Source organism: Cygnus atratus, chromosome 3 (genome assembly GCF_013377495.2).
Source record: "Cygnus atratus isolate AKBS03 ecotype Queensland, Australia chromosome 3, CAtr_DNAZoo_HiC_assembly, whole genome shotgun sequence".
Taxonomy (NCBI): Eukaryota; Metazoa; Chordata; class Aves; order Anseriformes; family Anatidae; genus Cygnus; species Cygnus atratus.
Window position 1 is genome coordinate 113276771 of NC_066364.1, and position 25143 is coordinate 113301913.

The window sequence follows — 25143 nt, forward strand, 5'->3', positions numbered from 1 at the left end:
CCACATGTTGAACATGTTTACTACCTTGGCCTGTCAAGTGTTGGACCTGCACTTGATCCAAAGCTGTTAGACTTCTTAACGTTGCAAGCCATCTATGAAGTAATGGAGCGTTGACTTGAGACAGCTTGTTCTCTCACGAATAGATCTTTTATATCTTTATGTATGTACTTCTTAGACGTATCAAAAGGATGGCAATTTTGTGGGCTGGGGGACTATAAGAAGCCAGGAATTTATTTAACCAGAATACTCGTTCTATTAGCGTATTGTTTTTATAAGCACATCTTAGGCAGAACTACATTTCAATTTATTGTTTTGGTTAAAAAAGACTGCTTATTAATGCCAATTTTGCTTTAAGGCTCTGAATTAAAACCAAATCACTCATTTTTTCCTCTTTCTAATCCTTGAAGTTTTAAGATGCAAGTGGCTTGCAAGAGGCCATTCCAAGCCCAAGAATAGTTTGAGGAATAACATATAACAAAGTTTCTTTGCAGACTTTTTTTTTTTTTTTTTATTCCAGGCAGCTGCTGCAGAAATTAACTTTAAGTCTTAGTTCCATACAGGGGACCATATTTTAAGATGAAAGTTAAAGACGTACTTTCTTAAAACCTTTAGGAATGGTTGTATTTTATAATAGCATGCTAAAAGAGAATTTGTTCATAAACAAATTTTACAATGGAGAGTTGAAAACAGAATTTAAAATACCCATTTAATATCAAAGATAACATATTCCAAAATGCAAAAGCAAAGATGGCTTTAGTATCATAAATAGGTCTATATTGATATCTACATTCTGCAATCAACAATATCCAAAGAGAAATTCAGAAAAAAAAACTGAAATCTGGGCATTCAGACAGAGAGTACATATAATCTCTCCTGGGTAGAGAGGCAGGGAACTGACTGCACAACATGGAAGCCAGGCTGAAAGGTCACTTGGTTCAGTAAAATGATCTTGTGTAGCTTCACAAAACATCACATGCTAGCAAAAATTTGTACCTGAATGTTGGGATTCTGCCCATTGATATCTGCTTTTGACAGGTCAGGGAAGTTTGGGAGATCCAGGAGGAAAGATCTGGGTCCATCTCTTTGTAAGGACGTGTGCCCGTTTTCCTGCCTGAATCGCTGCTTAGGGAATGGCCGGTGGGCAGCCTGAAGATCAGGGTATTCTCTTCTGTCCTCGGGGTTCAGGGTAAAGCTGTCTTCAGGAGAATGGTCATCTGCAGTAAGTGTGTTCTGGGAAAAAAAGCAACACACTATAACAACAACTGAGGTGCAGTCCTGCCAGTACCCCCATCTCCAGCTTCCTGCTAATGGTGGCTGCAGACTGCAGGTAGAAATCCTTACAGCATCCAGACCCACCATTACTTTCTTAAACATCCAAGATTTACCATGTATTTTCTAGGGTGTCATGAGTTTGGCACTGGATTCTCACTGAAATATACTCAGTTACGCTGGTGCAAAACCGTAACCATCTGACACAAGATAAAACTGAGTCAGGCTTGGGTGCTTGGGGCTTTCAGGTTCCTGGAACATTCCAGCTTTCCAGTGACACCCGCACTTTGACACAAATGTTTAATTAACGCAAATCTGGAAACATGAAGATCTGAAGCAATCCCTGTGAAATGAAGTTGTATCAGATTAAACACATCCCTAAAATGGTGGAAGGATGTCTTTGCCACTACGCATTTCAGTTTGCTTTGTTCCAGAGCGGAGCAAAAACAGTGCTAAGTTCTTGCTGAAATTTATGGTATTCAAAGATCCTACTGTGTTGAGCTGGCAGCTTCTCTCTCTCTCCTCAGTTTGCAGCAACTTCCATCTAGTTGTCTGTCTTCCTCACCCAATTTCTCTGGTCTTGAACATCTGAACCTTCCTTCCTCTGGGATCTCATTTTCATGTTTGCCTAATGGTGGGATTGAATTTCACCAAGTTGTGGGTCAGCGGTTAATGCTTTTGTTATTGCTGAGCGTACTTTTGGGTTTTATAGTTTATTACAGCAGGCTGCCTTCGAACCAGTAGCACTGCTGCCACTGCCTTTGACCTCACCAAGGAGATACATTTAGTATCAAAACACTCTCTCCCTGGGTTAGGACTGGCCTGGGGACTCGGAAAAAAAAAAAAAAAAAAGCAGACAAGTCAAAAAAAAGAAAAAAAATGCATGGGGCAAATTCAACACAGGTTTTGCTTTTGACTCAGCTGAAAAAATTTAGGTTTGAGGTCTTAGTATGACTGCCTGGGGAGCTTTTATTTTCAGTTCATAAAGATACAGCAAGCATGGATAGGGTAAATGTTAAAAACCTATCTTTTAAAACAAGCACAATTAAAGTGGAATGGCCACATGTGGTTCTGGCTCTTCTGAAGCATATTTTTGCCAGCATATCTGGTTAAACACAATCTTCATTCAGCTCCCCTGGCTCAAATTAAGCTAGCATACCTTTTGTTAAGGTCTCAGATACACAGCAGTTCCAGTGCCTTTTATTTTGTGTTTATTTGCTCAGACTGTTCTAAATTGACCTTTGAAGAGATTTTACAATGTAATCTGTGCACATTACAGGAAGATATTCAGGGAGTTAAATAAATCAAGATTTAAGAGTTAATCTGGGACTAAGTGAAATCTCAAGCAAAAGCTAAGGCATTTCTCTTCTCGCCCTCTCACTGCACTGCATTTGTAGAGAAGACCAAAAATCAGATTTTGTAGTGTTAGTATGTTCTTGGTGTGTTCATGATCAGAATATTTATACTCCGAAAGTATCAAAAGGCTACTAAACATCTCTCTACAGCACAAATGTACAAAGTTCATTCCAAGTTAGTGTACGCATGCAGTGGTAGAAGTCTTTGTGCTCCTAAGTGCGTTGTTTGAATGCCAAAACAGCAATGCTGCTCTTTGCTACAGACCAGGCAAGACTTTGGGATGCCTTTGGTAGGCCATCCATTAACACACACCTTATTTAACGTAGAGTAGAAAGAAAATGAGCTTGCATGGCTGCAAGCTCTAGGAAATAAAACTGAGGGCCACTTAGCTCACTTTAGGGTCCTTACCCACATGTTTGTGCTTTAACTTAACACTTATCAAACCAAATTTAACTTCAGACTTCTTGGTGCATGAGGATTAAATGGCTTCTCAGCTATGCCTGACCAACAACAAGGAGTAATTGCACCGTTATTAAATTACTTCAGACAGGAACCAAAAAAGTGGTGTTTTCAACTACTTTTTTTTTTCCTGAGGTATCATGCACATAATCTTGCCTTTATTAAAAATAAAGTGAGAATTTATTAAAAAATAATAAAATTCTCACATACGATTCCATTCTTTTGCTATTTGCTTGCACATTCAGGAGCATCTTGATTCTCTGCATTAACGTACCGTACAGCTAGAGAGCTGGCCACGGGCTTTAGAGCTCTACGTTTAATTCCCTGATAAGACTCGCTGTGTGATCTCGGCAGGTCACGGTCTGTCTGTGCCTTGGTGGGGATAACAGCACTTCCCTTCCTCACTGTGATGTTTGTGGGGAGCTCGGCAACTACAATAATACGGGCTATATAAAAAAGTTTTTAATAGTGTCAAACAGATGGAATATCACATGGAGTTAGTTAGAAAATTGTCATGGCGAAGTAATGACATCAGGCTGATCGGGCCCACTACCAAGCTGCTTGGGGCAGGGACTGTCATTAATTACAGCCTGACTGAGTACGGGTTGCTGAACGTTAGAAAGGAAAACTGAGGGGAACATCAAAACTGCCCCATGCCAGGGGCTGCTGCAGCGAGGAAGGAGATGGACCTCTGCATCTTCAGGGTGGACAGGAGCAGGAGGTGCTGGTTCAACATCAGTAACACGTTTCTAATGGCAGTGACCATGAAAAACAACTTCAGAATTTAGAGTTGGAAGGGACCTACAAAGATCATCAAGTCCAGCTGCCTGACCACTTCAGGGCTAACCAAAAGTCAAAGCATATTATTGAGGGCATTGTCCGAATGCCGCTTAAACACTGACAGGCTTGGGCATCAACCACCTCTTTAGGAAGCCTGTCCCAGTGTCTGACCACCCTCACAGCAAAGAAACTGTTCCTAACACCCAGCCTGACCCTCCCCTGACACAGCTTTGTGCTGCCACCGCATGTCTTGTCATTGGCTACCAGGAAGGGACTGGAGCTGCCCTCTGCATGTCACCTCCTCAGGCAGTTGTAGAGAGCCATGAGGTCACCCCACCGCCTTTTTCTCCAGGCCAGACACAGTTTGAGAGCAGACTATGCTGGGGAGAACGTGGAGCCTGTCTGTAAGAACAGGGTGGACTAGTGTCTGTCAGGCATGGCAGAGGTCATGCAGAGCACCTGCTGCCTAAAAGCCACGCCGGCTTTTGCAGACCCTCTCAGGCCAGGGCAAGCCCACACTGAGCCTTGTGTGTCAGACTGCAGCAGAAGCTGTCAGCCAACACGACGGGTTCAGCTATCATCCGCTCACGGTACCACCAGCAAAAGACCGTTTGTTCTCAGTCATTAAAATAAATAGGAGGCCTGCTTTTTAGATAAATCATTTTTGGCATTGTGTCTAAACTAATGTGGAACATTACTAGAAACATTTATTTCTGGTAGGAAGGTAACAGAGGCTGCCGTCAATAAAAGTGAGCGTGCACTGCACCTGACAAGCAGAAGATGGGCTCAGTGGTGTATGGCACTAACTCAGGGGATGGCTCTTCCAAGGCCAGCCCAGCAGGGAAAAGTGTGTCCGTACTGCAGTGCCAGCATGCCTTCTGAAGAAAGCAGTGTTTGTGTTCCAAAGCTAACAGATGAAAACCTGGGGAGGGCTATCCTTCTCTTCTTATTTCTAAGTTATTTCACATGTTTTTATTTCACACTATTTATTTTTGGGTGTATACAATTTGTATTTCCGATTGCTTTTGGGAAAGCGGGGTTGCTTTCCTTGCTTCAGAAGCAATGTCGCTTCATTCTGAACTACTGACTCAGTTTCCTTGAAGTTATGACATTTCTAAATCAGGCACATCATTGGTTTATTGCTCAAATGATGCATCTGCTCTAAATATTTTAAGATAAATCACTTTTTTCCCTTCATTTAACAGGATTATTCATAACTTTTAAACTTTCCAGTACGATGACTTTTAAGGGGTTGCTCATGATTGCTGTCAGCCACAATTCTGCCGTCCCCGCGGGATCAGATATTTATGGAAGTCCCCAGTATGAAAACAGCTTAGGATTTCTGAGCATTCTAAGTGTGGACAGTATACAAGGGCAGGAACTCATTATTCATAGCCGTGTGACAAGGCACTGAAATAAACCCTATAGAGAGAATCTGCCACGCTGTTTGTGTTACACACTAACATACCCTGCCATAGTCATCCCTGAAAAAGGGGGGGGCAATAATTCCCTACCCCTTGTCTGCTGCGTTTAGGCTCTGTGAAGAAGTGGCAAATGGGGAGCACAGTTAAAATACATTAGAAAAGAGAGCACAGAGATAAAATGTGCTCTCTATCATCTCCTTCATGGCAGAAGCTGTACAGGGTGGAGTGTGACGGATGAGTTGGGCCGTGCAAGAAAAAATAAAGCAGACCCTGAGCATCGTTATCCCATCTCTGCCACAGACTGATATGAGACTTGATGAAGTCACTCCGATTTGGTTTAAAATCCCACATATCGATGTATTTGTGTCTACCTATAAACCAGGGAAGAAGAACAATTCATAGGCATTTTGTGAGGATAACTTTAAAAGTTGGTGATGCCGGTGGGACTTACACAATGGCATGGTTTAAGGCAGCAAGATACAACTCTGCATGCGGGTAAAATTTCCTACCTGATACTGCAGCTTAAATTTTCAATAATTAAATGGGTATTTTAGCTCTGTCCACTGCTGCCTTATTGTTTCTACCTCTATCATGTTAGACGTGAGCTGCAGGGAAGTGCACTGTTTCTCCTTCCCATAGATAATTAAATAGAATTTGGAACTTCTAAAAATACCCTACTAGGGGAAAAGGGAAGTCCCCTGCATTTTTAGCAAGTGAGGAATCCATCTCCTTCCTCTCCCCTTTATTTTAATCCCATTTCTAGTTCTGGAAGAACAACCAAGACAGGGAATAGGTGAGGAATGGCTGGACCTACAGAAAACATTCTGTAGGAGCTGCTCTTTCTCTGTCTTTCATAGTTCTTACTCACCTTCTTTCATTTGCTCCCCACTTGCCAAGCTAAGGGCACATTTGCAAGCACTGCTAATTACGGAGCTGAAAGAATTTGGGAAAACTGATGCCGCTTATAACCCTAACAACTCCCAGACAGAAAGGGAATCTATTACCAAATACCTGCTATGGCTACACTGCCTTTATTTCTTTTTATTTTTTATTTCTTGTATACTCCTTTGAAATATCTTGTAAAATGATCTTGACAAGAGGTCTTGAATTGAAACCCGACAGTCTGTCAATGCACTTTCATGATGCACCTGTACAGCATCTTCAACCACCACGAACGAGGAACATTTATTTATTAGGAAACTTCACAGACGCTATAAAAGATTATATTGCTATCAGAGACAAAATGAGGCCTGGGGCCTTCACAGAAAATCATTATAGCCATTAGGGCTGGTTTCATTTCCCACCTGCCTAAACAGATTGTTTTGATTTTGAAGGCTGTCGTGTGTTTCCAAGTTAGTGCCAAATGATCACTTTAAAATTAACCCATCTGGGGAGGCTGAGTAACGCACCGGGATACCACATGAGACTTTCACCTCCGCAGATCCAAGATCCGTAATGAACTTGGGTGATCTAACGCCTGGGCTTTATTTATTTACTTTTTATATCGTGAGTGTAAGCAGCATGTGACCTAGCATGAAGAAGTATGAGGACAGTGTTGGGTAAGCAGACAGTGCGGCTAACAGCTGAAAAGCATTATCGGAGATACACAGAGGAGAATTTATTTTATGATTAATGCCACGTACAGTCCAGGCAGTCAGGAGACCCACGTTCTCTTCCTAGCTCTGTTGTGGCTTTCTTACAAAACAGGCAGCTCACTTAGGCTCATACTTAATTTCTGTGGTGGCGCTGAGCCTCGCAGCTCCTTCGCTCCAAGGAGTCACTGACAGCTCCCACCTCCAGAAGTCACACCAGAGGTGTGGCACATCAACCACCCAGCTTCCGAAACACTCGCATTTTTCTTGAAGCATGCTTGTCCCTCATGTTCACAACAGTCAGTGAGGCAAAAGACTTACTTATCTTTGGAAAGCCACATAAATTAATTGATGCAGTAATTAATAGCCCATTTTAGACAACCACGGTTCATAAATCATTTAAAATGGACTACACTGGCTTGCAAGTACACAACCATTTTCACAAAGTGGCTGCAAAACCTATCATCTGTTTTAAGCATTGTGCATACAGAAGACGAATTGCTGATACAGTTGCTAAAAAGAAAGTCCTGTTTAGCGTGGTCTATTTTTTAATATCTCAATTCAGTCTAGAAAAATTAGTAAAATGACATTGTATCCCATTCTCTTTAACATGCATGTATGACTAGATGGCTATGGAGACACCAACCCAGGCATCCTACAGGGTACTGCTGTGGGATGCATTAGCTCCAGGGGCTGTGGAGCTTTTTGATTTTGTTTCTGTGACGAACAGGAGTTGCAGGAGCTGCAAACAGTGTTGTAATAGGACAGCAGAACTTCAGAGTGGAAGTGGTGATCTGCAGTCACTGTTGGAGGTTAAACGCTGGGTGCCAGTGGCAGCAGTTACGTAGCTGGGGGTGCCCTACTGCTGCTGGTTTTCTCATGCATGCTGAGATAGCTCTTGGGAGCTGTGTACAGCAGAAGCAGCACCTCAAAGCATCTGGGCACACTCATCTCAGAATCAGAGCTTTTTATTTTTATTTTTATTTTCACTAGAAAATTCTAGCCTCCTAGTTCCACAGAAAATCTTGAGAGCTGAGCACTCAGCTGAGACTTATGCTATGTCTGCAGGCATGCAGGGGCAGTGGTACTGAGGCCACCTTCCCACCTAAGCTCCAGTAAGTCCCAGACCACTCTTCTGAGGCACATACCCAATGCTACGGCAGGACTCTCCGCAGCAGAAAAGCTCTACTGCCATTCCTCCCTTGCTGAGGCTGAATAAACAGCCTCCATATGCTTGCAATCATCGAGCCTTGGTCCATCCTTTCTTCAGCCTCTGTCTGGTGAGCTTCTCTCACCAGGCTCCCCGTCTCTTCCACAGCATTACTAAACACTAGGTTCGGAGCCGAACTGCTCTGGCAGTCAATATTGTTTTCCTCAGAGCTCAAGGAGAAAACCAACCATATTATACTCAGATCTGGCAATTTTTTTCCTACATGTTGTGGACACACATTTCACAGCACAGCTATTTTTCATGCTCTGTTGTTTGCTTGTATTTTGTGTTTTCTTTCAGCTGCAAAATACAAACAGTATGGCTCAACTTAGAGGTGAAGAGCTGCTAGTTTGTATAAACACTGATAATAAAATGAACTTGATGGTGATTACAATTCAATGTCTGCAGGAAAAAACAGAGGCCCTTTAGCAAATTTTTCTAACACAGTACACACTGATGCTTTGTTCTTCAGCAGATACTCAGCCATCCATGAGACAGCCAAGTGCACAGAATTAAAATTATGTAGGGCTTTGACAGATGATCAGTGCCAAGTTTTGCTTGTAGTTAACAGATATTTCCAGTTGCTTAAGCTGGTGGTAAACCTTTAGTCATTCTTTATGACTCTGATGATCTTCCCCGTAATCACCGCCTGGCTGGAGCTCTCCATGCAGGACTCATTGATTTAGCAGTCGAACAGGCGAATGCACAACTGGAGAGCAAGCCAACTATTTCACTCGTATAACCTGTGATGCCAAAATGCAAATTCTTTGAAAGTACTGATTCTTTTGGGCTTTATTAAATCCTTGCATAAAATCAGTAGCATAATAGAGTTTTAAACAGAATCAATTTATGCCATGGCTAAATTTAATTGAACTCATCATTTGAAATCTGTATCTTAATTTATACACACAGTTCCAAGAGAATGGGAAACTCTGCCTTAAGCTGTAATCAAAACCACAAAAGTAAAGGATATCCAGAGTATTAATACTTTTTGTATACAACTTTTTGGTCAGGCTTTGCAGGCCAGCAAACAAAAAGTCAGTGTAAATGAAAGAGAACAAACATACATCTGAAATTATTTTCATGGGTTTTAAACTAGGTCCTTTTGCAAGTTTATTCCACTAAATCACTGTAGCTAGGATTTCACTAGGTGAACCAGCTTTAATAAATGAAGTTTTCATCTCTCCCTAGCCAAAAGAGTAACCTTACTTGAAACCTTTTCAATTTTCAAAGTTGCCTTCAGCTGTTAGTTTCCAAGAAACAGCTATTCCCAGCCTCTGTGTCTCCCTCTTATATGCCACTGAATATCCACCCTATGCTTTCAAAAGTGTCTGTGACTCTGGCTGTGCTAGCTGGCAGATGTTTTTAGAGACTAGAAAGTGTTTAGTCCCTGTGGACCAAAAGTTACATGATGACTTCATCACATAAGCAAAAGCTAATAACGGGAAAGCAAGAAAGCAGACAAGTGTTATATTCCAAAAACATGATGTTTCCTGTGCTTCTGGCAATACTACTTCTGTGCCTGAAAAAAGGCAAGTCGCTGGTCTTGATGCTCAAAACACACACGCCATCGAAGCACTGTGAGATAATTTACTAGACCCTCTGTTAGCTGCACTCCCCACCAACACGAGTTTTTATTTTGATGGAAGTTAGAGGGTGAAGGCAGAGGAAAAGCAGCGCTTGTTTATATTCAATACCTATGCCCCAAGTATATGCCTTACAACACTCTATAGAAGGGGTTGTTACTACACCCAGGAGCTTACAGAGAAACAGCAGCAGAAACCTGAGCGGCTGCCTCGGGATCGCGCACCTCTGCTCCTGCAGCAGAGCTCTTCCAAGGCTGGGGGTGCTGCTGTAGGCTCTCCGTCAGAAAACGCTGGAGACTGATACACGAGCAACTGGAAGTCGTTAGCATAAATGGCGTCTGCACACGCAGCGCGATAACTGTTGTGTTTGTCTGTCAAGGCATCATCAGCGGGCATTGTGCCCTCTTTCTACATCACTGTGAACTGCCCTAATGACAGAGCAAGAGAAAGAAAGGAGAGGAAGCAGATAGACAAGAGAAAGGCCTCCCTCCAGTGACATGATGGGGAAGAAGAGCAAGCAAGGAGATGCGCAGCCCCATGACAAGACAATGTGAGGACCCTTCCCTGTTTAAGAGATGAGAGAGAAAGGATTTGCCCTGGAGAGAAATGTGGGCTTTTTATATTATAAATTCAATGCATGTATATATACATTTTGTGAGAATAGTAAGGGAGGGAGACTATTTCCTAGAGCTGATTAAAGAAGCATGACTCGATTTTCAATTTCAAACGACTCGGGGGGCATTCCAATAGACTGCAGACAGGAAATGAATACCATACATGCACTGAGCAAGGCAGATGCTTTTGAATCTGACACCTACGTGAAAAGAAAATATCTTCATTTCTGTCTCCCCCCACCCCACGATCGCTGGTTAGTTCTAGGCTATTCTTAGAAAATGGTTTTATTTTTCGAACTTGTTATAATCGTTCCACGTGCCTGAAGCCACCCAGATGCCAATGACAATAAACCGTAGGGAGCTGCTGGTCAAAACCATGCCTAGGCTAGCCACAGCAGCCAGATGTTGCAGCAAGGTAGAGGAGGAAAGATGAGCAGCTTGGGTTTGAGATGTCCTAGCCTCCCCTGTTAGAGGGACGGAGCTGTGACCCTAGACGATACACCAGCGCCCAGGGAGGAAGAACTGCTTCTGCATAAAGGGAGAGTCCAAAGTGTCCACAGCACGTGCGCTGCAGAGCAGGTTGGAAGAGTATTTCCTGGCAGGCTGTGGCACAGAACTCGCTTCCAGCTACTTAACTGTGCTAAGGAGACGTCTTCTCTCCTCATATGGCTCTTACCAGTAAACTGCGATGATCGTCATGGGAGTATTATGGGGTTTATAACCCGATTGCAGCGTAATTGTAGCTCTTTTTACCAACAGCAGCAGTGTGTGCTGGGGAATTGGCATATACAACTCTTTCCCCTACTTATTCCACATGTGTGCAAACGCACAATTTCAGCTGCAGTCTCCTCTTGGATTTTACTATGGAAAGACTTAAATGGAATAGAGGAAAAAAAAAAAACAACAGAGAGGTGATATTAAACTGGCCCTTGCTCTGATGTTATGCAACTAATTAGCTCATTTTAGTTTGATGTAAGGACTGCGATAGCTATATTCCTGAGAATACAAGAAAAAATAAGATCCGTTTACTTGTAAGACCAGCAGGAGAAGAAGAAAGAAGAATGGGTAGGTGAGAGAGGCAGCCATGCCTTACATTATTCAAAAAGCCATGAATGTCAGATCAAAGAAGAGCAAGAATCAAACTCACTGCCACTGAATTCAGCAGCTTTTTCAGAATTATTGATCCCTCAAGGGCAAACTCTTTTAAACTCCAGCAATGCCTCTAACTATCCAGAGCTCTCATCTGATGCCGGCTGAGCCTCACGTAGTTTGCTTTCATCAGCTGGCATCTTGGGGAAAGCAGAGACAGCTAAGACACTGCTGTATCTGGGCCTGATGAAGGAGACATACAGCAGAGCACAGAAATACCATGTGTGTATTTTCGGCACCAGATGTTACCTTTTAATGGTCATTGTTGTGGATGTTAAATAAAAGACCAGCTTCCTCACTGAAAAGCTGTACATTTGGTATCCACCAAGTCCTTGGAGAGCTTTGTCCGAGGACAGGATGCAATCACCCCACTGAGAGCCCAGCTGCCCTGAGCAGGATTTGTTTGCTCAGCTCTGTCTGGAGGCACCAGCACCTTGCTGATGAGTACAACTCACCTCGTATTTGTTGTGGGACGAAGGTGGGATAAGGCAGCTAAAGAGCTACTGCAGCTCAGCTGGCGACTTGTTCATGAGTTTGGACTCACAGGTCTCATCTGGACACCCAGAAGGACCAGGATCCAACCCGAAATCAAGTCTTAAGATGTCAAATGCACTACAGATTGGCCTCTTCCTCCCCCCTGCTTCTTGGGCCAGGTGTCTTTGGTAGGGAAGCTTGCAGGCGTTGTGCCTTGTCAGGACATGCCCCAAGCCAGAGCCACTGGGATTGGGTGCAGTAAAGCAACTTCACTGGGCACATCCCCAGAGTGTCTCTTAAGAGCTGCCTTTGGGCTTCTGACACTGATCCCCTTGCACCGGGCTCGCTGCTGCTGCCACCACCGTGTCACTGGGGACTGTGCACCCTGCGTCTCGCTGCCCCTAGGTTACGCGCACACCACAATGGTGCACTGCGCATTATTCAGCTCTTTCCAAGCTCTTCCCACAATTCAAAGTCTACCTATTCTCACCAGCATTTACTGCTGTTTGGTACCTTATACATTTTCATGAAATAGATGACCCTTTTCCTTCTGCGTGTTTTGATCAAGAGCAAGAGCTAGCACTGCTACCATTTAAATGCATATCAAAAGCTCCAGGGCTCTATCAGGCTAAAGAGTTCATTTGAAACCTTTGGTGCTATTGTTCCAGAACATCTGAAGACACAGGCATGGTGTGGCTGCCCTAGGTTCCCTTTTGAAATATATTTCCACAAATGTTCAGCATAGACATATCAACCCCTCTATTCTTTCCCAATAAAAGCTTGGACTTTAAAGCACAAGATGAGGAATAGATACTCTATTGGCCAGCTGCAGCTAGCCTTTCATAAATAACAGGACAATCAATCCCTGTAAAGGAAAATGATACTCCAGAAGCTCTATCCTGACGTACATCTGTTTTCCTATTGTAGGAACGAATAAGATGACAGAAAAAGTTAAATGCTGAAAGCCTAAACAAACTCTGAATTAAGAGGAGATGGTAGTAGAAATGATGGATGAATTGTAAACCACCTGCAAATGTTAAGATTGCAGCACTCTTCTGCAGACCACTGCAAACCTCCGATAGACATGGACTGTGCTCTGTAAAAATCACGATGAATGCAGACTTGTTTTTTATATTATGGAGGTCCTAATCCTCCTCCTCCTCTGCTTTTGCTCTATTGTTACAACATCAAAGACCAACTGCTGGCCGAGATACAGTCAATATGAAAAGGGCGACCAGCAAATTTACTGCTTGACTTCATTCCCTTTAAATGGAATAGGCACCATGGCCCTTTTTCAAAGTCCAATCACAGACATATATCTTTTTTATTGGACATCATGTACAATAAAGTGAAGCTGTAACTTGGAAAAAAAAATAGAACACCTTAAAAAAATCCCATGAGGCGAACATTCCTTTATAAAAATATCACTGTGGTTACGTGTTTAGAAAAACTCTGGGTGCTCTGCAGTGCAAAAGGCATGGACTTGTTAGGTTATAGTTTAGCTAAGATGCATACCCATGCCTAATACCTAGTTGGTTTCCAAATTAAAAAAAAAGGCAACAAAAAACCCCAAAACTAATAAAAAGTGATATATTTAAGACAGAATGCCAGTGTCATTCAAATAAACTGAAATGGCAGCACTGATGTCACAAGAATCATTAACTGCTTTGTTACAGCCTGCTCTGTGCAGTGAACCTTTACAGACTTCTTCAGGCCAGCGAATCTTAAAATCAGCAGCACAAAACACCAATATATACACCGCATCTTAAACAACTCCAGGCTGATTACTGAGGTAATTTCAAAGGACACTTTCAGATAAGAGTTGTATCCGCAGACATTAAAGGCACGAGCAGTTTTATTGCTATTGTACCACTAAGTAGATGCTAAGTAATTTCCTGGTATGAAATTAAAGAGTGTATAAGCAACTCATCTGATGTAGGAGATGATTCTGGTGGGGTTTTATAGAATCCAGGCTAGCTAGCTCTGGCTTCTATTTTTTTTTTTCCAATTATAAATGTTATGTCAATGTAATGAGAAGTTTTTGTTTTAATCTGTTTAAACTATTAACCCATTTTGTTTGTTTGGGTAATTTGTGCAAAAAGATATTAGTAAACGTCCGATTAGTAACAGTATATCTAGATGCAGTTCACATGGGTTTTAAAATCCTGCACTGATATGTAGGTGGCAGATAAAACCACGCAAGTTTATGCTGTTATACACCTGCAGTAATCTTAGGCAACTGCTTCCAGTGGAGTAATTTTGGTTTCCTCATGGCAAAATCTGCTGCTGATGGCTTACTTTTAGGTGAGAAAGATACTAAAACTATTTGGTGTTTTTGCAAGACTATCACCCAAAATAGCTGTGTTGTCACTAGGCCCTCCTCGCTGCTCTTTCCATTACGTTATGCTCCGTTGGCAGCCTTTCCATTGCACCTACAGCACAGACCTTCTGGGGAAAGGACCTCGCCTCCCACTCAGCCTTCCTGGGCTTGTGCAAGAAGAGGTGTTTCAACGACAGTGTGCATTGTTCGATACCTGAATACCCAATCCGACAGGAATGCAAAGGCCAGACGCCTGAGGGAAGCCTTTTGGAAGTTAAACCCGGCCCGAGGGCAGCACCCACCCAGTGCCTCTTCCTTAGAAAGGGAGGACTCTGCTTTTTCAGAGCAGTACTGTAAAGAGGGATGGAAAAAGATGAAGAAAAACATTATCTGGGTGGTTTATACAGATACACTGCACTCATGGTAAAGTGCTGATCTCAACAGCTGTGCAGGCAAAGAGACTATTTTAATCTTTCCGAGGAAGAAGAGCTACTGCGGAACAAAACAGCCCAAGATATTTCAGTGGGTATGAAAATAACAAAGAAACATTTTGGATGGAAATGGATTCCTTCAATCAGAAGAAAACTACATGCCAAAGCCCAGCTTGTTTTCATGGATGGAGGTCCAGATTAAGTGTGCTACACGCATGTCAATTCTTTAGAAAAAATGAGTTGTGGAATATTCAGATCCAAGAGGAACTTTGGCTGGGTCTGCAGCCAGCACAAGTCATTGACTCCTCTTGCTTCATGAAAGTCAGAGGCACAAGATCAATTTAACCACACTGAGAACGTAGGTCTAGCACGGAGATGCAAAAGCCAAGGTACCTTTGAACTTCTCCTGCCTTTCAACATGGACCGGACCCGCTGCAACTGACGAAAGAAAGATTTCATCTCTGATTTTCCTCTCTCATCTTTATGAGCACCTCCATAAATTGAAAAGGACCCGAATTATCATTAGACTAAAAGAGCTTAGAGGTGAACAACTCCAGGCCTGCTTTCATCCTGCTGCCAGCTTGAAGGGAAGAATACAAAAATACGCCCCACTACTATGATTTCTCCAAGCACAGAAAAACAAGGGCAAAAGGATAAAGGAACAGCTTACCAGTACCGCCCACACCAGCTCCTCCGACCAAGTATTATACTGCTGCACAACTGACCAATGTGGCAAGCCATCACTTGTTACAATGACAAGTTACGTTTTGCTTTGTTTTCTTTCTTTTTCTGGTACTTCAAACTGAAAATACATGGAAACACCAGCACTGGAAAGGCTCTGCTCTTACGGATGGGTCTATGAGCTCAGTGCTCTATTTCTTGGAAGCCTTACTCATCCAAATGTGTTCAACTGTGACTTTTAACCTGGCATTTTCTGTCTTGAAAACTTTTAAAATCAGTATCCTGAGGGCACAATGGTATTACAATGCAACAGTTAGCACTGCATTATTTAATACTTCCTTTTGCAACTTACTAAAGCACTTTCTATTTTTCTGCTGTACGCTGTCACTTTATTATCCATTGTGACAGTGCCTACAGCCTCCACTCATGCCTGGAGACCTATTGTACTACACATTGCTTGCAAGCAACAACAACAACAACAACAAAAGAATCTCAACCACAAAGAGCCTTGGTTGAGATTTCAAAAATAAAGGAAAAAAATAAAATGCATCACTGACCTAGATCTGCTACTACTGAAAAATAATGCTTTAAAAAAGTCAGCTTTAATGGAGAACATAAGTTAGTCAACTCAAAGAGCTTTTGATTAGTCTAGTCTTAAGGCAGATAGCAAGATATGAATCTAGCAAAGCAGGCCAAACAAGCACCAAACAACACCGAGAACAGCACAAGTGAGGTACAGCTGGGTACCACCACAGGCGTTCACATGGAAGACCAGTAAAATGCACAGAAAAGTGTGCGGCAGCCAACTCTGATACTTAAACCTGGCACAGCCCCTAAATCTTATCTGTCACTATACTTTCAGGATATAAGCCCAAAGAAAAACTAGCTTGCTTCACTTTTATAGTTTATGTTTGTGTAAGAAAACATCTAAATTGCCTGCATATATATTTGAAGTGTGAGTGCATTTCAAGATTGTTTAATGACTTAGGAGAATGTAAGCATCAAAAGAGAATGGCAAGACAATTTCCTACCATTGCTTGCATTCTGTGCACTTTTATATTGTGGGGGAAAAAAAGGAAAAAGAAAAAAAAAGGAAATTGTTAAGCATGAGTATCTACAAACCTGTGGGAAGGCCAAGATAGCGTAGTCTGCATCGTTATCACTACTACTGTCTCACACAGGGTGAGTGCATGGGAGCCCGTTCCCCGCTTTGATTTGGGCATTTCAGCATCAAGTAAGCAGGACTAAAACCAGTGATGTTTTGAGCAGAAACCTGTGGTTACTGTGCTGAAGCTGCTTTGCAGCAGAGATGTGCATGGGGCAGGGCCTGTGCCGGGCACCACTTCCTTACTGACCTGCGAGGGTTTCCTCGGGCGGGCTCTGCCCCGCTCAGTGGCAGAGGAACCATGGCCAGAAGGTGGCTTCTTCCTAGGGGAAAGCAAGAGCTGTGCCACAACGTGCCTGCTCCGCTCAGCGAACAATGATGCACTAGACGATGTGAGCCAGGCAGCCTTTTCACCTCCAAATGAGGACTACAGTGCAGCCCCGTAACTAGAGAGAACTTCTGTCCAAGAGAGAATGAAGTGAGGTTGGGCAGCTCTGCAACGGGCAGCCTCTGCACTTCACTTTGTGAGGTTTTCAGATGCTGCAACACAACACAGCCAGAGTTTTCACCTAATCTTTCACTGCTCCTTGTTTTCTTTAAAGAAGTTTTTCCCCATTTTGGAACAATGAGGCACTGGTTATCAATATACAGATGCAGACAAAAGAACAACTGCTGAATTCAAAACACAGATCCCAATTTACATTTAATACTACCTGAATTGGTTAAACAGATCTCTCCCCAGCAAAACAACTGCAAAGCAGAGCAAGGTGTTGAAAAGCTTAGCATGCTGAAGCTCTAAGTACTAGGGATGGGTTACCTATTAGCAGGTCGTAACGTGTGTGATAAAATCACAGGGGAATACACAGTGACCAGCTCCTGCCTGACAGTAAAACGATGATGAAATTGTTGGGGCCGTGAAGACCAACAGCAGAGCTCCAAGCAGAGGCCTCCTGTCTCTGTGGACTGCTGGTGTGAGGAAGGACAGAGCGGGGAAGTGCAGCTGGACCTAAGGACCGACGGCCTGAGCAGGAGGAGCGAAGGAGAGATTTCTGTGCCCATCAGATAACAATTAGGGTCAGTAGTTGCACTGTTGTACTGCTGTCATACTGCTGCTATAGCTGTGATGGACTAGCTGTGTTCTTCCTGCGCAGAACGGGCTTCTGTTTACACGATGAACAAAGGCTGCAAAATAAAAGCTACTTGAGAGCTAGCGCTGATTGCCCACATTAGGTGAACCAACATAAGTGCCAACCCTGCTCCTTCCAGGATCTCTTTGTACCCATGCCTTGTCTCTCTATTCCAATCGTCACCAAGGAACATCATTAAGGCTCTGGACCTTCTCAGGAACCAGACTCAAACCTACCACTCTTTTTACTACTGTTAGTCAGCCACCCAACCCTGTTTGTAGGGCTCAGAGCCACATGTTAGCAGGCTTCCCTTTAACCACTCTCAGCAAAGCCCCAGCATGAATTTAAGACCATCTGCACTCCACTTTTTTTTTTTTTTTTTTTTTACACAAATAACCCAATACTATAAAGAGTTGGAAAAAGATTCCCAAATCTTGCTCAAAACAGAAATAACACATTACAATAGACTCAGCCGTATAAGGCACTAGGAAAAATCTGCTCTGGGCTATAGTCACAGAGACAAAATTGAGATGCACCCTCTGATTTAATGCCAGGTATTTATCACTGATGACTCAAGATGAGCTGTACAATAACTGTTAGCTGCTGAGCTGGAGAGAAGTTCAGCAAAATATGTCTCATCCAAACATCTTGGTCAAATCTAATGCAGAAAAAGACATTTGTACCTGCCTCACAGTGCCCCTTGCGGCCATAACTAAATACAATATTCCTGGATTCCTGTTCTAAATTATAGCAGTAGTCTTAGGTACTAAAAAGGCTTGCCACATTCTACCCTGAAGGTGTGGCAGCTCTTTTCCACTAGGGATGCTTTTGTTTGCTGGGAAATGAATCAATGGGATAGGTATGACGCTTAATTAATATTTTCTGGAGTTTTCCTGGAGCCAGGTTTGGCAAGTGGAAGAATCTCTCTGAGGAGCCACGGACAAGAGCAAATGCTCCACTCGGAGCAGCGGTCTCACTCCTTCACCCTTGTTTCCTGCTTTAGCCTCTGCTTCCACACATGCAGCAGCAGCAGCACACGTAAAGCTAATCACCCTTCCTTCCCCCTAGATCCTGGAACAAGCCACAGCCCACTAGCAAAACCACTAAAGAGCACACATAATTCTCTCCCTTGGGACATGAGTGAATGAAGTGCACATGGTGTAAGTCATTCGTAAGGCTTAGTGCCTAACTGGAAGAACATATGCTAATGGTAAGGGTGAGCTTTAGCTAAGAACCTCTACAGCAAAGCCTGCTGAGAACAGACAGGTTTTACTATCACTGTCAAAAAGCACGAAACAGAACATCCTCTGTGATGAGTAACAACCTCACCAAAAGAGACTTGGGTTTTCAAAGTATCAGCCTGCTTCACTCATAAGACACCTGCTCTAAAAGTCATTTGTGTAATGTATAAACTGCTCTTAAGGCAGAGGAGGGTTTAGTGCTGTTATGAAATATATGATGTGTAGTCAGCTATCGGCGTCTTATATAGGCCAGGGACAGTCTGGGAAACATGAATGCAAAACGTTGAATCAACAATTTTTCAAAGATGCTTTAGAGGACCAGTTCCTATTAGAGCTAACCGAATGTAAAGCTCCAGAGCTCCAAAAAGCTTTAAAAAGCTCAGTCTAAAACTCTCCCAAAGTAAACAGCTTCACTCCTGCTTGTACTGAGAAAGCCAGAAAGCTGAAGTACGCTGCTGCATCTGAATGGAGAACATTTTGCAGTTTGCATGAATACAGTACACGTGGCAGCAGGAACATCCAAACCTTAAAAGCACAGAACTACATCTCGGGAAAGGCAACAGACAGCACACCTTTTCCAAACTTCTCGTCATGTTGAGCTGATGATCTTAGGAGAAAATTAGGAGTTCAGACCTGTGTAAGATGCCTCACAGGACTTGGGGAGTGATGTTTGTAAGCAGCAGAACGTGTTTCTACTTGCAGGGCTCAGAGATCATCTCTGGCATGCTGTAATTGCCTGCATGCCCACTGAGAGGGACAAGGAGCATGGAGATGAGAATTAAAAAGCTGTTCGCAGCATCGTGCTTCTTTTCACATTACATTCTCCTTTATGGCCCCAGTTTTATGCACAACTACTGAGTTTCGTGCTAACGTAATTCTGCTGCAAGTACCGCTGTGGAGAATCTGACTTCATGTGCTACGGTGCATATTGTTGGTGGCTCTGTTACCACACCTACAAGGTCATTTGTCTTGGAGTGGGAACACTGCTTTTCTTGGTGTGCAGAGCCTGGTATGGAAAAATTAGAAGTGATGGGAATAAACTTTTTGATGAACTACTTTCTCTTCACATGAAAGCAGAGGAGATTTTAGACGATCATAAAGTATTACAAACGTCTTTCAAATGTTATGTGAAGGCCTTCCATTAGTTTTAGAACTGGGTTACAAGATAAAGGCATACCCAAGCAGCAGCTTTCCATCTCTTAACAATAGCTTCACTTGCTCTTTTTCAGAAGAAAATGTTTATGCTTATTTCAAAAACGTACTCCAAAATACTTCCTGTCTGCTAATTAAATTGTACCTAATAGAATTCTCACTGGCAAAAAACAAATCTCCCAACCTTCCCTCTCCCACCCCCACCCCAAAAATCTCCTTTTTTTCTTTGGCGGAGATAGAAGAAGGGGATAAAAGCTGACTGAGGGAGAAAAAAAAAAACAACTGATTCCCTCTCATAACTCAAAACTGCCAGATATTTTACAACTCTAATTTGGATTTCCCACTTTTTGTTAGTTTACCATAAAACCGATTTTAGCAGCAGCACAACACTGCAGTAAGGCAGAGGTCCAGTGACTGTTTTTGCAGCAGTGAACTGAGGAAGCCTGTGCTTGTATCTCACCCGGCCCAAAGAGCACCAGCAGAGTACATCTGCACTTTTCTCCTCACCGCTGCTCCGTTACAGCCAGCCCCAGGGCACAACGCTCCAGGAGCTCCAGGGACAGGCAAAGCACAGGGAAGGGCACCAAAAGTAGAAATAAGAGTGGGGAAAGAATAACTTTTTAATTTTAGGATGAAAGTTCTATTTGAATTTCTTTCATCTATCAGCATTCAAAACATAAATGAGAGGCAAAATAAATAAATAAGTAAATTGTCCGAGCCTATCCTCTTAAAATCCTTCCATCATTTGTAGGACCAAGGATGGCAAAAAGAGAAGCTCTTCCTCCCTTTATGAATCTGACTATGTGCATACAAGTTTCTTTATCTTAGAGTACTTGAATCTCCATCATTATTTTAAGATTAGAAAGGATTCTTTCTGAACCAACTTTAAGGGAAAAGGTTCAAGGATATGCTAGGTTTTTGCTTCTTTGTTTGGTTTTCTTTTCTTTTTTAACTGGGACTAACACTTCATATTTTCTTTCAGACACATAGGACCAAGTTCTGACTGCTTTATTCATGCAAACTGACTTCACAAATCCTAAAATACCATGCCCTCCATTTGGTATTAGTCAGGAACAAACACTAACACTTTAACTCTTCCAGTAGTATGTTTTTACACAAATTTGCCTTGTCAAAACCCATTTCCAAGCAGTTGCTGCACAAAGTAGTTTTCTTCTGGGTTTGCCAGGATGTGTGCAACAAACTTGGTCAACAAAATTTCATCAGATGAAACACTGACCTAATCACTTCTCACAATCCTTTCTTTCCACAGACATAGCAAGACTGAGGAAAAAAAAAAGGAAAGAAAAAACAGAAGAAAGGAACACGGCAAATCATGCACCTACTGAACACCTGGCACTGTCTGGCACGTCTGGCAGGAGAGGGTGACAAGCTAGCCAGCTGTACATATGAAGCAGACTTTCACTGTATCACACACGTATATATCAAATATATAAATATATGAAATTTATATTAAACCAACAATATTATTTTTTTTAGTATAAGCGATAACAACCTGAAGGATGCCCATTTGCTTGTACCAACAGTTTTACTTTCCACATCGATTCTTTACCTGTGGGTGCAATGCACTAGTGTTTTTCATTTCACTTCAGTGCGAGCCATGGTAACAGCCAAGAAATCACTCAGCCCCAAAATCTGAGGATACCAGTGCAAACCTCCCATCCAGGTCTCTATTGCGATGCCCCGAATGGAAGCATCTGCCTGTCAGGGTTCCATTTGCTGAAGCAGGTCACAATATTTTCTGGCTAGCGAAGGAATCCATGAAAGTTATAAAACAAAAAAATGGATCGACTGCCATTTGTTTCACTGATTGCTCTAATCAATATACTTTCCTCCCCTAATGTCTTGTACAGACGCTCTCTCAAATACGTAACTGCAGAATCAATTCATCTGGGAAGTATATAAAAATTTCAATTTGACAAATGTCAAAACACGACAAAAAAACATGAACTGCTAAAGCTATCACGATGCTTAAAGGCACAGACTTTCATTAAGCTATCTGTAAAAATAATAGAACCGGACAGAAAAAAATTCTTGAAGTCACCAATCAACAGATTTTGATGAGACAGTGTGACGAGACTCGAGGACAATTATCTGATCTTCCTCCTGCTTCACCTTAACTTTACAATAGCGCTCTAAAAAGGGCTCCTCAGGGAAATGGCATCACCCAGAGTTCCCACTTGCCCAGATGTTTCCCTCATTATGTTACAAGCCTGTCAAGAAAAGGCAAATTCAGGGTTATTCTAATGATAGCAAACACCTCATAAAAAACCTCTCCAAATTTACTTTTCCAAGGAACATCACTTTAAAAGGCATTTCAAGTGCCCATGAGGAAAGAAAGCATCATTTATAAAACATTATTACCAGAAATCTTGAAGATATTAACAACAAAAAAATAAAATGTCCTGGAGCGTCAGGCCAGCGATAAAGCTGCAGCCCCAAAGAGCGGCAGCACCTTGGGCCCTTTCCCGAGGCACGTGGGTGAGGACTCCCGGGCAGGATCCCCACCACGGCCAGCGGGGTTCTCCATGCAAGGAGGGTCTGATCCGTGCTTGGGACCGGGTTGGGGAACCCCCAGACCCTAAATCCTGGCTGTGGTGAGGGGTTGCACCCTGTGGCCCACCAGCCACAAACGGTGCTCATTACTCTCCATTTCCTCACCTTTTATAAAAACTCTCTGCTGGTGCCGTGATTCTTTTAGGAGTGGTAAAAGGGGTTATGCACATTTGGGCTGGTTATGATTATATGTTTTCTGTCAGTGCCTTGCATGATTTGGTGCTTGTTTCTTTCCTAACACCTGGAGGCAGAGAAATGGGAAGAACTTGACCTCGGCACATGGAACTGACCAGCTATTTACAAGCTGTGCCTTGGGATTTGGATGGGTCTGCACCTCTTAGCCCTTTATCGCTGTCTCTGGCCATTTCAAACGGCAACAAAATGTGATCCTGAGTAAAAAACAAAACAAAACAAAACACAAAAAAAAACCACTCTCAAAACCACGGAAACAGAACCCAAAGCAGTCCTTTACCTCTGCCTGGCAATTCCCCGTCGGTGTCTGGGGGTGGGCAGGCTGGAGCAGCCCAGTCCCATCGCGGTCCCAAGCACCCACTCACTTTTGGGGCTGGGTGCCCCCCCGGGTGCCTGCCCCGCTCCCTGCCCCATCCCCGGGCTCCCAGCCGAGCCGTGCCGAGCCGAGCCGTGCCGTGCAGCCCCCCGGGGCTCCCCTCAGCCCCTAGGGGGAGACACCGCGCCGGGGGGGGGCGGTCCGAGGAGGGGATTTCGAGGGATTCGGGCACTCACCTGCCGCTGGCTGTGGTTGCCGGGGCCGTGGGGCTCGCCGCCGCCGCGCAGCACGGTGATGTGCAAGGTGAGCAGGAGCAGCCCCAGCAGCAGCAGCAGCTCGGCCGCCAGCCGCACCATCCTCTTGAGCCGGGCGGCTTTAGGGCCCCGCAGCGGCGGCGGCCGAGGAGGAGGAGGCGGAGGAGGAGGAGGAGCCGCCGCCGCCGTCGCCACCGTCCCCGGCGCCGGGGCCACCGCCGGAGCCCCGGGAGCCGCAGGACGGGCGGCGGGGGCCGCGCCGCCGTCGGGGCAGCGGCGGCAGCAGCAGCAGCAGCAGCAGCAGCAGCGGGGGGGGCCGCAGCCCCACGGCGGAGCCACGTCGGGGCGGGACGCGGCGACAGAGGCGACAGCGGCGACAGTCCCGGCGCTGGCCGGCGGCGGGGGCCGGCAGGTAGCCCCCGAGGGGCCGCGGGCCGGCGGCGTCTCTGCGGGCGGCCCTGCAAGCCAGAGGCACCGTGGACCGTCGGAGGGAAGGAGGAGGGAGGGAAGGAGGAGGGGGGGCCGGGGCCGGCTCTCACATAGCGGGGAGGAGGGAGCCGGCGGCTGTCGCCTGCCCCCTCGCCGGGGGATGGGGGTGGCCCCCGGAGCCGCTTCCCCCCGCTGCGGTGGCCTCGCCCCCCCCCGGCGCTGCCCCTTCCCCGCGGGACCCCCGGCGAGGCGCCTGCCCCCGCCCGCCCCGGCCAGCCCCGTCCCGACCCGTCCCGGGGCAGCTGCGAGCTGCCCCCGAGGGCTGCGGGATGAGGGGCAGCCCCGCTGCCTCCCCGCCGCCCCCCTTCCTCTTCCTCCTCCTCCTCCTCCTCCTCCTCCTGCTCTCCTCTCTCGGAGCGCTGCCCCCGGCTCGGCGGCGGGGTCTGGGGGCGGCGGGCGAGGGGCTGCGAGAGCTTCAGCTGCCTGCCCTCCCTGGGAGCTGGATACCTGGCTCCATCTCTCCTCTCTTTCCTCCAGCGGCCCTAGTGCTGGCAGGGGCAGCTCCGCACTCTCTCCTGCCACCGTGCGTGCGTGTGTGCGAGCGGCTGGCTCTGCTCCTGCTCCCGCTGCTGCTGCTTCCAGAGCAACTTTCTCGCCCCCTCGCTCTGTGTCGGGAGAGGTGTGTGTCGGATGCTTTTATACTGCCCTGCCTCCCTCCCCTGCTGTCCTCCCCCCTTCTTGCTCCCCCCCTTTCCCTTCTCCCTCTCCGCAGCTCCTGCTGCAGCCTGCCGTCGCCCCCCCGCCCCGCTCCCCTCCCGCCGTGCCCCTCTGCCAGCCCCGCTCTGCAAGGGCACCCGGCAGCACCCTGCACCTTGCGGGAGGGCTTCCACCGCTGCCCGGTGGGCACGAAGCTGTGCTCGAACGTCCCGTCCCCTTCTGCTGGTCCCATGTCCCCAGCAGGGCTCGAGCTCAGGCATTTCACACTCCTCGCTTTCCCCTTCGCTGACTGCGTAAGTGCGGTGGGGAAAAAAAGCAACCAGAACAGTCTCTATCAGGTGGGAAGCCCCCAAGTTGCAAAGTAACTTATGTTTGGAAATATGTGAAAGCGAGGGTTAGGTTGTCACCTGCTGCAAGTCAGGATCCTGGCACCCGAGCTGATGGAGCCGAGCCCTTTCCAAATGCTGATGGTCCAGCTCGCTGTAACAGGAACAAACACGGCTCAAATATACTTGAAACGTAAATAAAGTCACCTAACAAAAAAAAATGGGAGTTTTGGCATCTTTGAGGTTGCTCTTCCACAATTCAGGTCGTTCCATGTGAAAAGGAGGACACAAGTGATCATGGCCTGGGCAGGTGTGTGACGGAGGGGTGTGTGTGACAGCTGGCACCTGAACTGGTATCGAAATGG

General features: G+C 45.0%; 1 protein-coding gene across 1 annotated transcript in view; it reads right to left on the minus strand.

The window, feature by feature from the left end:
• The window catches only part of ISM1 (isthmin 1), a 40865-nt gene extending 16598 nt beyond the window's left edge, over positions 1 to 24267 (minus strand). Inside the window, exons 1-3 of the mRNA XM_035552958.2 lie at positions 24243 to 24267; positions 23289 to 23764; positions 994 to 1230 (exon numbers count right to left, since the gene is read on the minus strand). Coding sequence (XP_035408851.2) covers positions 994 to 1230; positions 23289 to 23764; positions 24243 to 24252 — 723 coding nt within the window. The 5' untranslated portion in view covers positions 24253 to 24267. The remainder of the gene's footprint in view (positions 1 to 993; positions 1231 to 23288; positions 23765 to 24242) is intronic.
• Between the last annotated feature and the right edge of the window lie 876 nt (positions 24268 to 25143).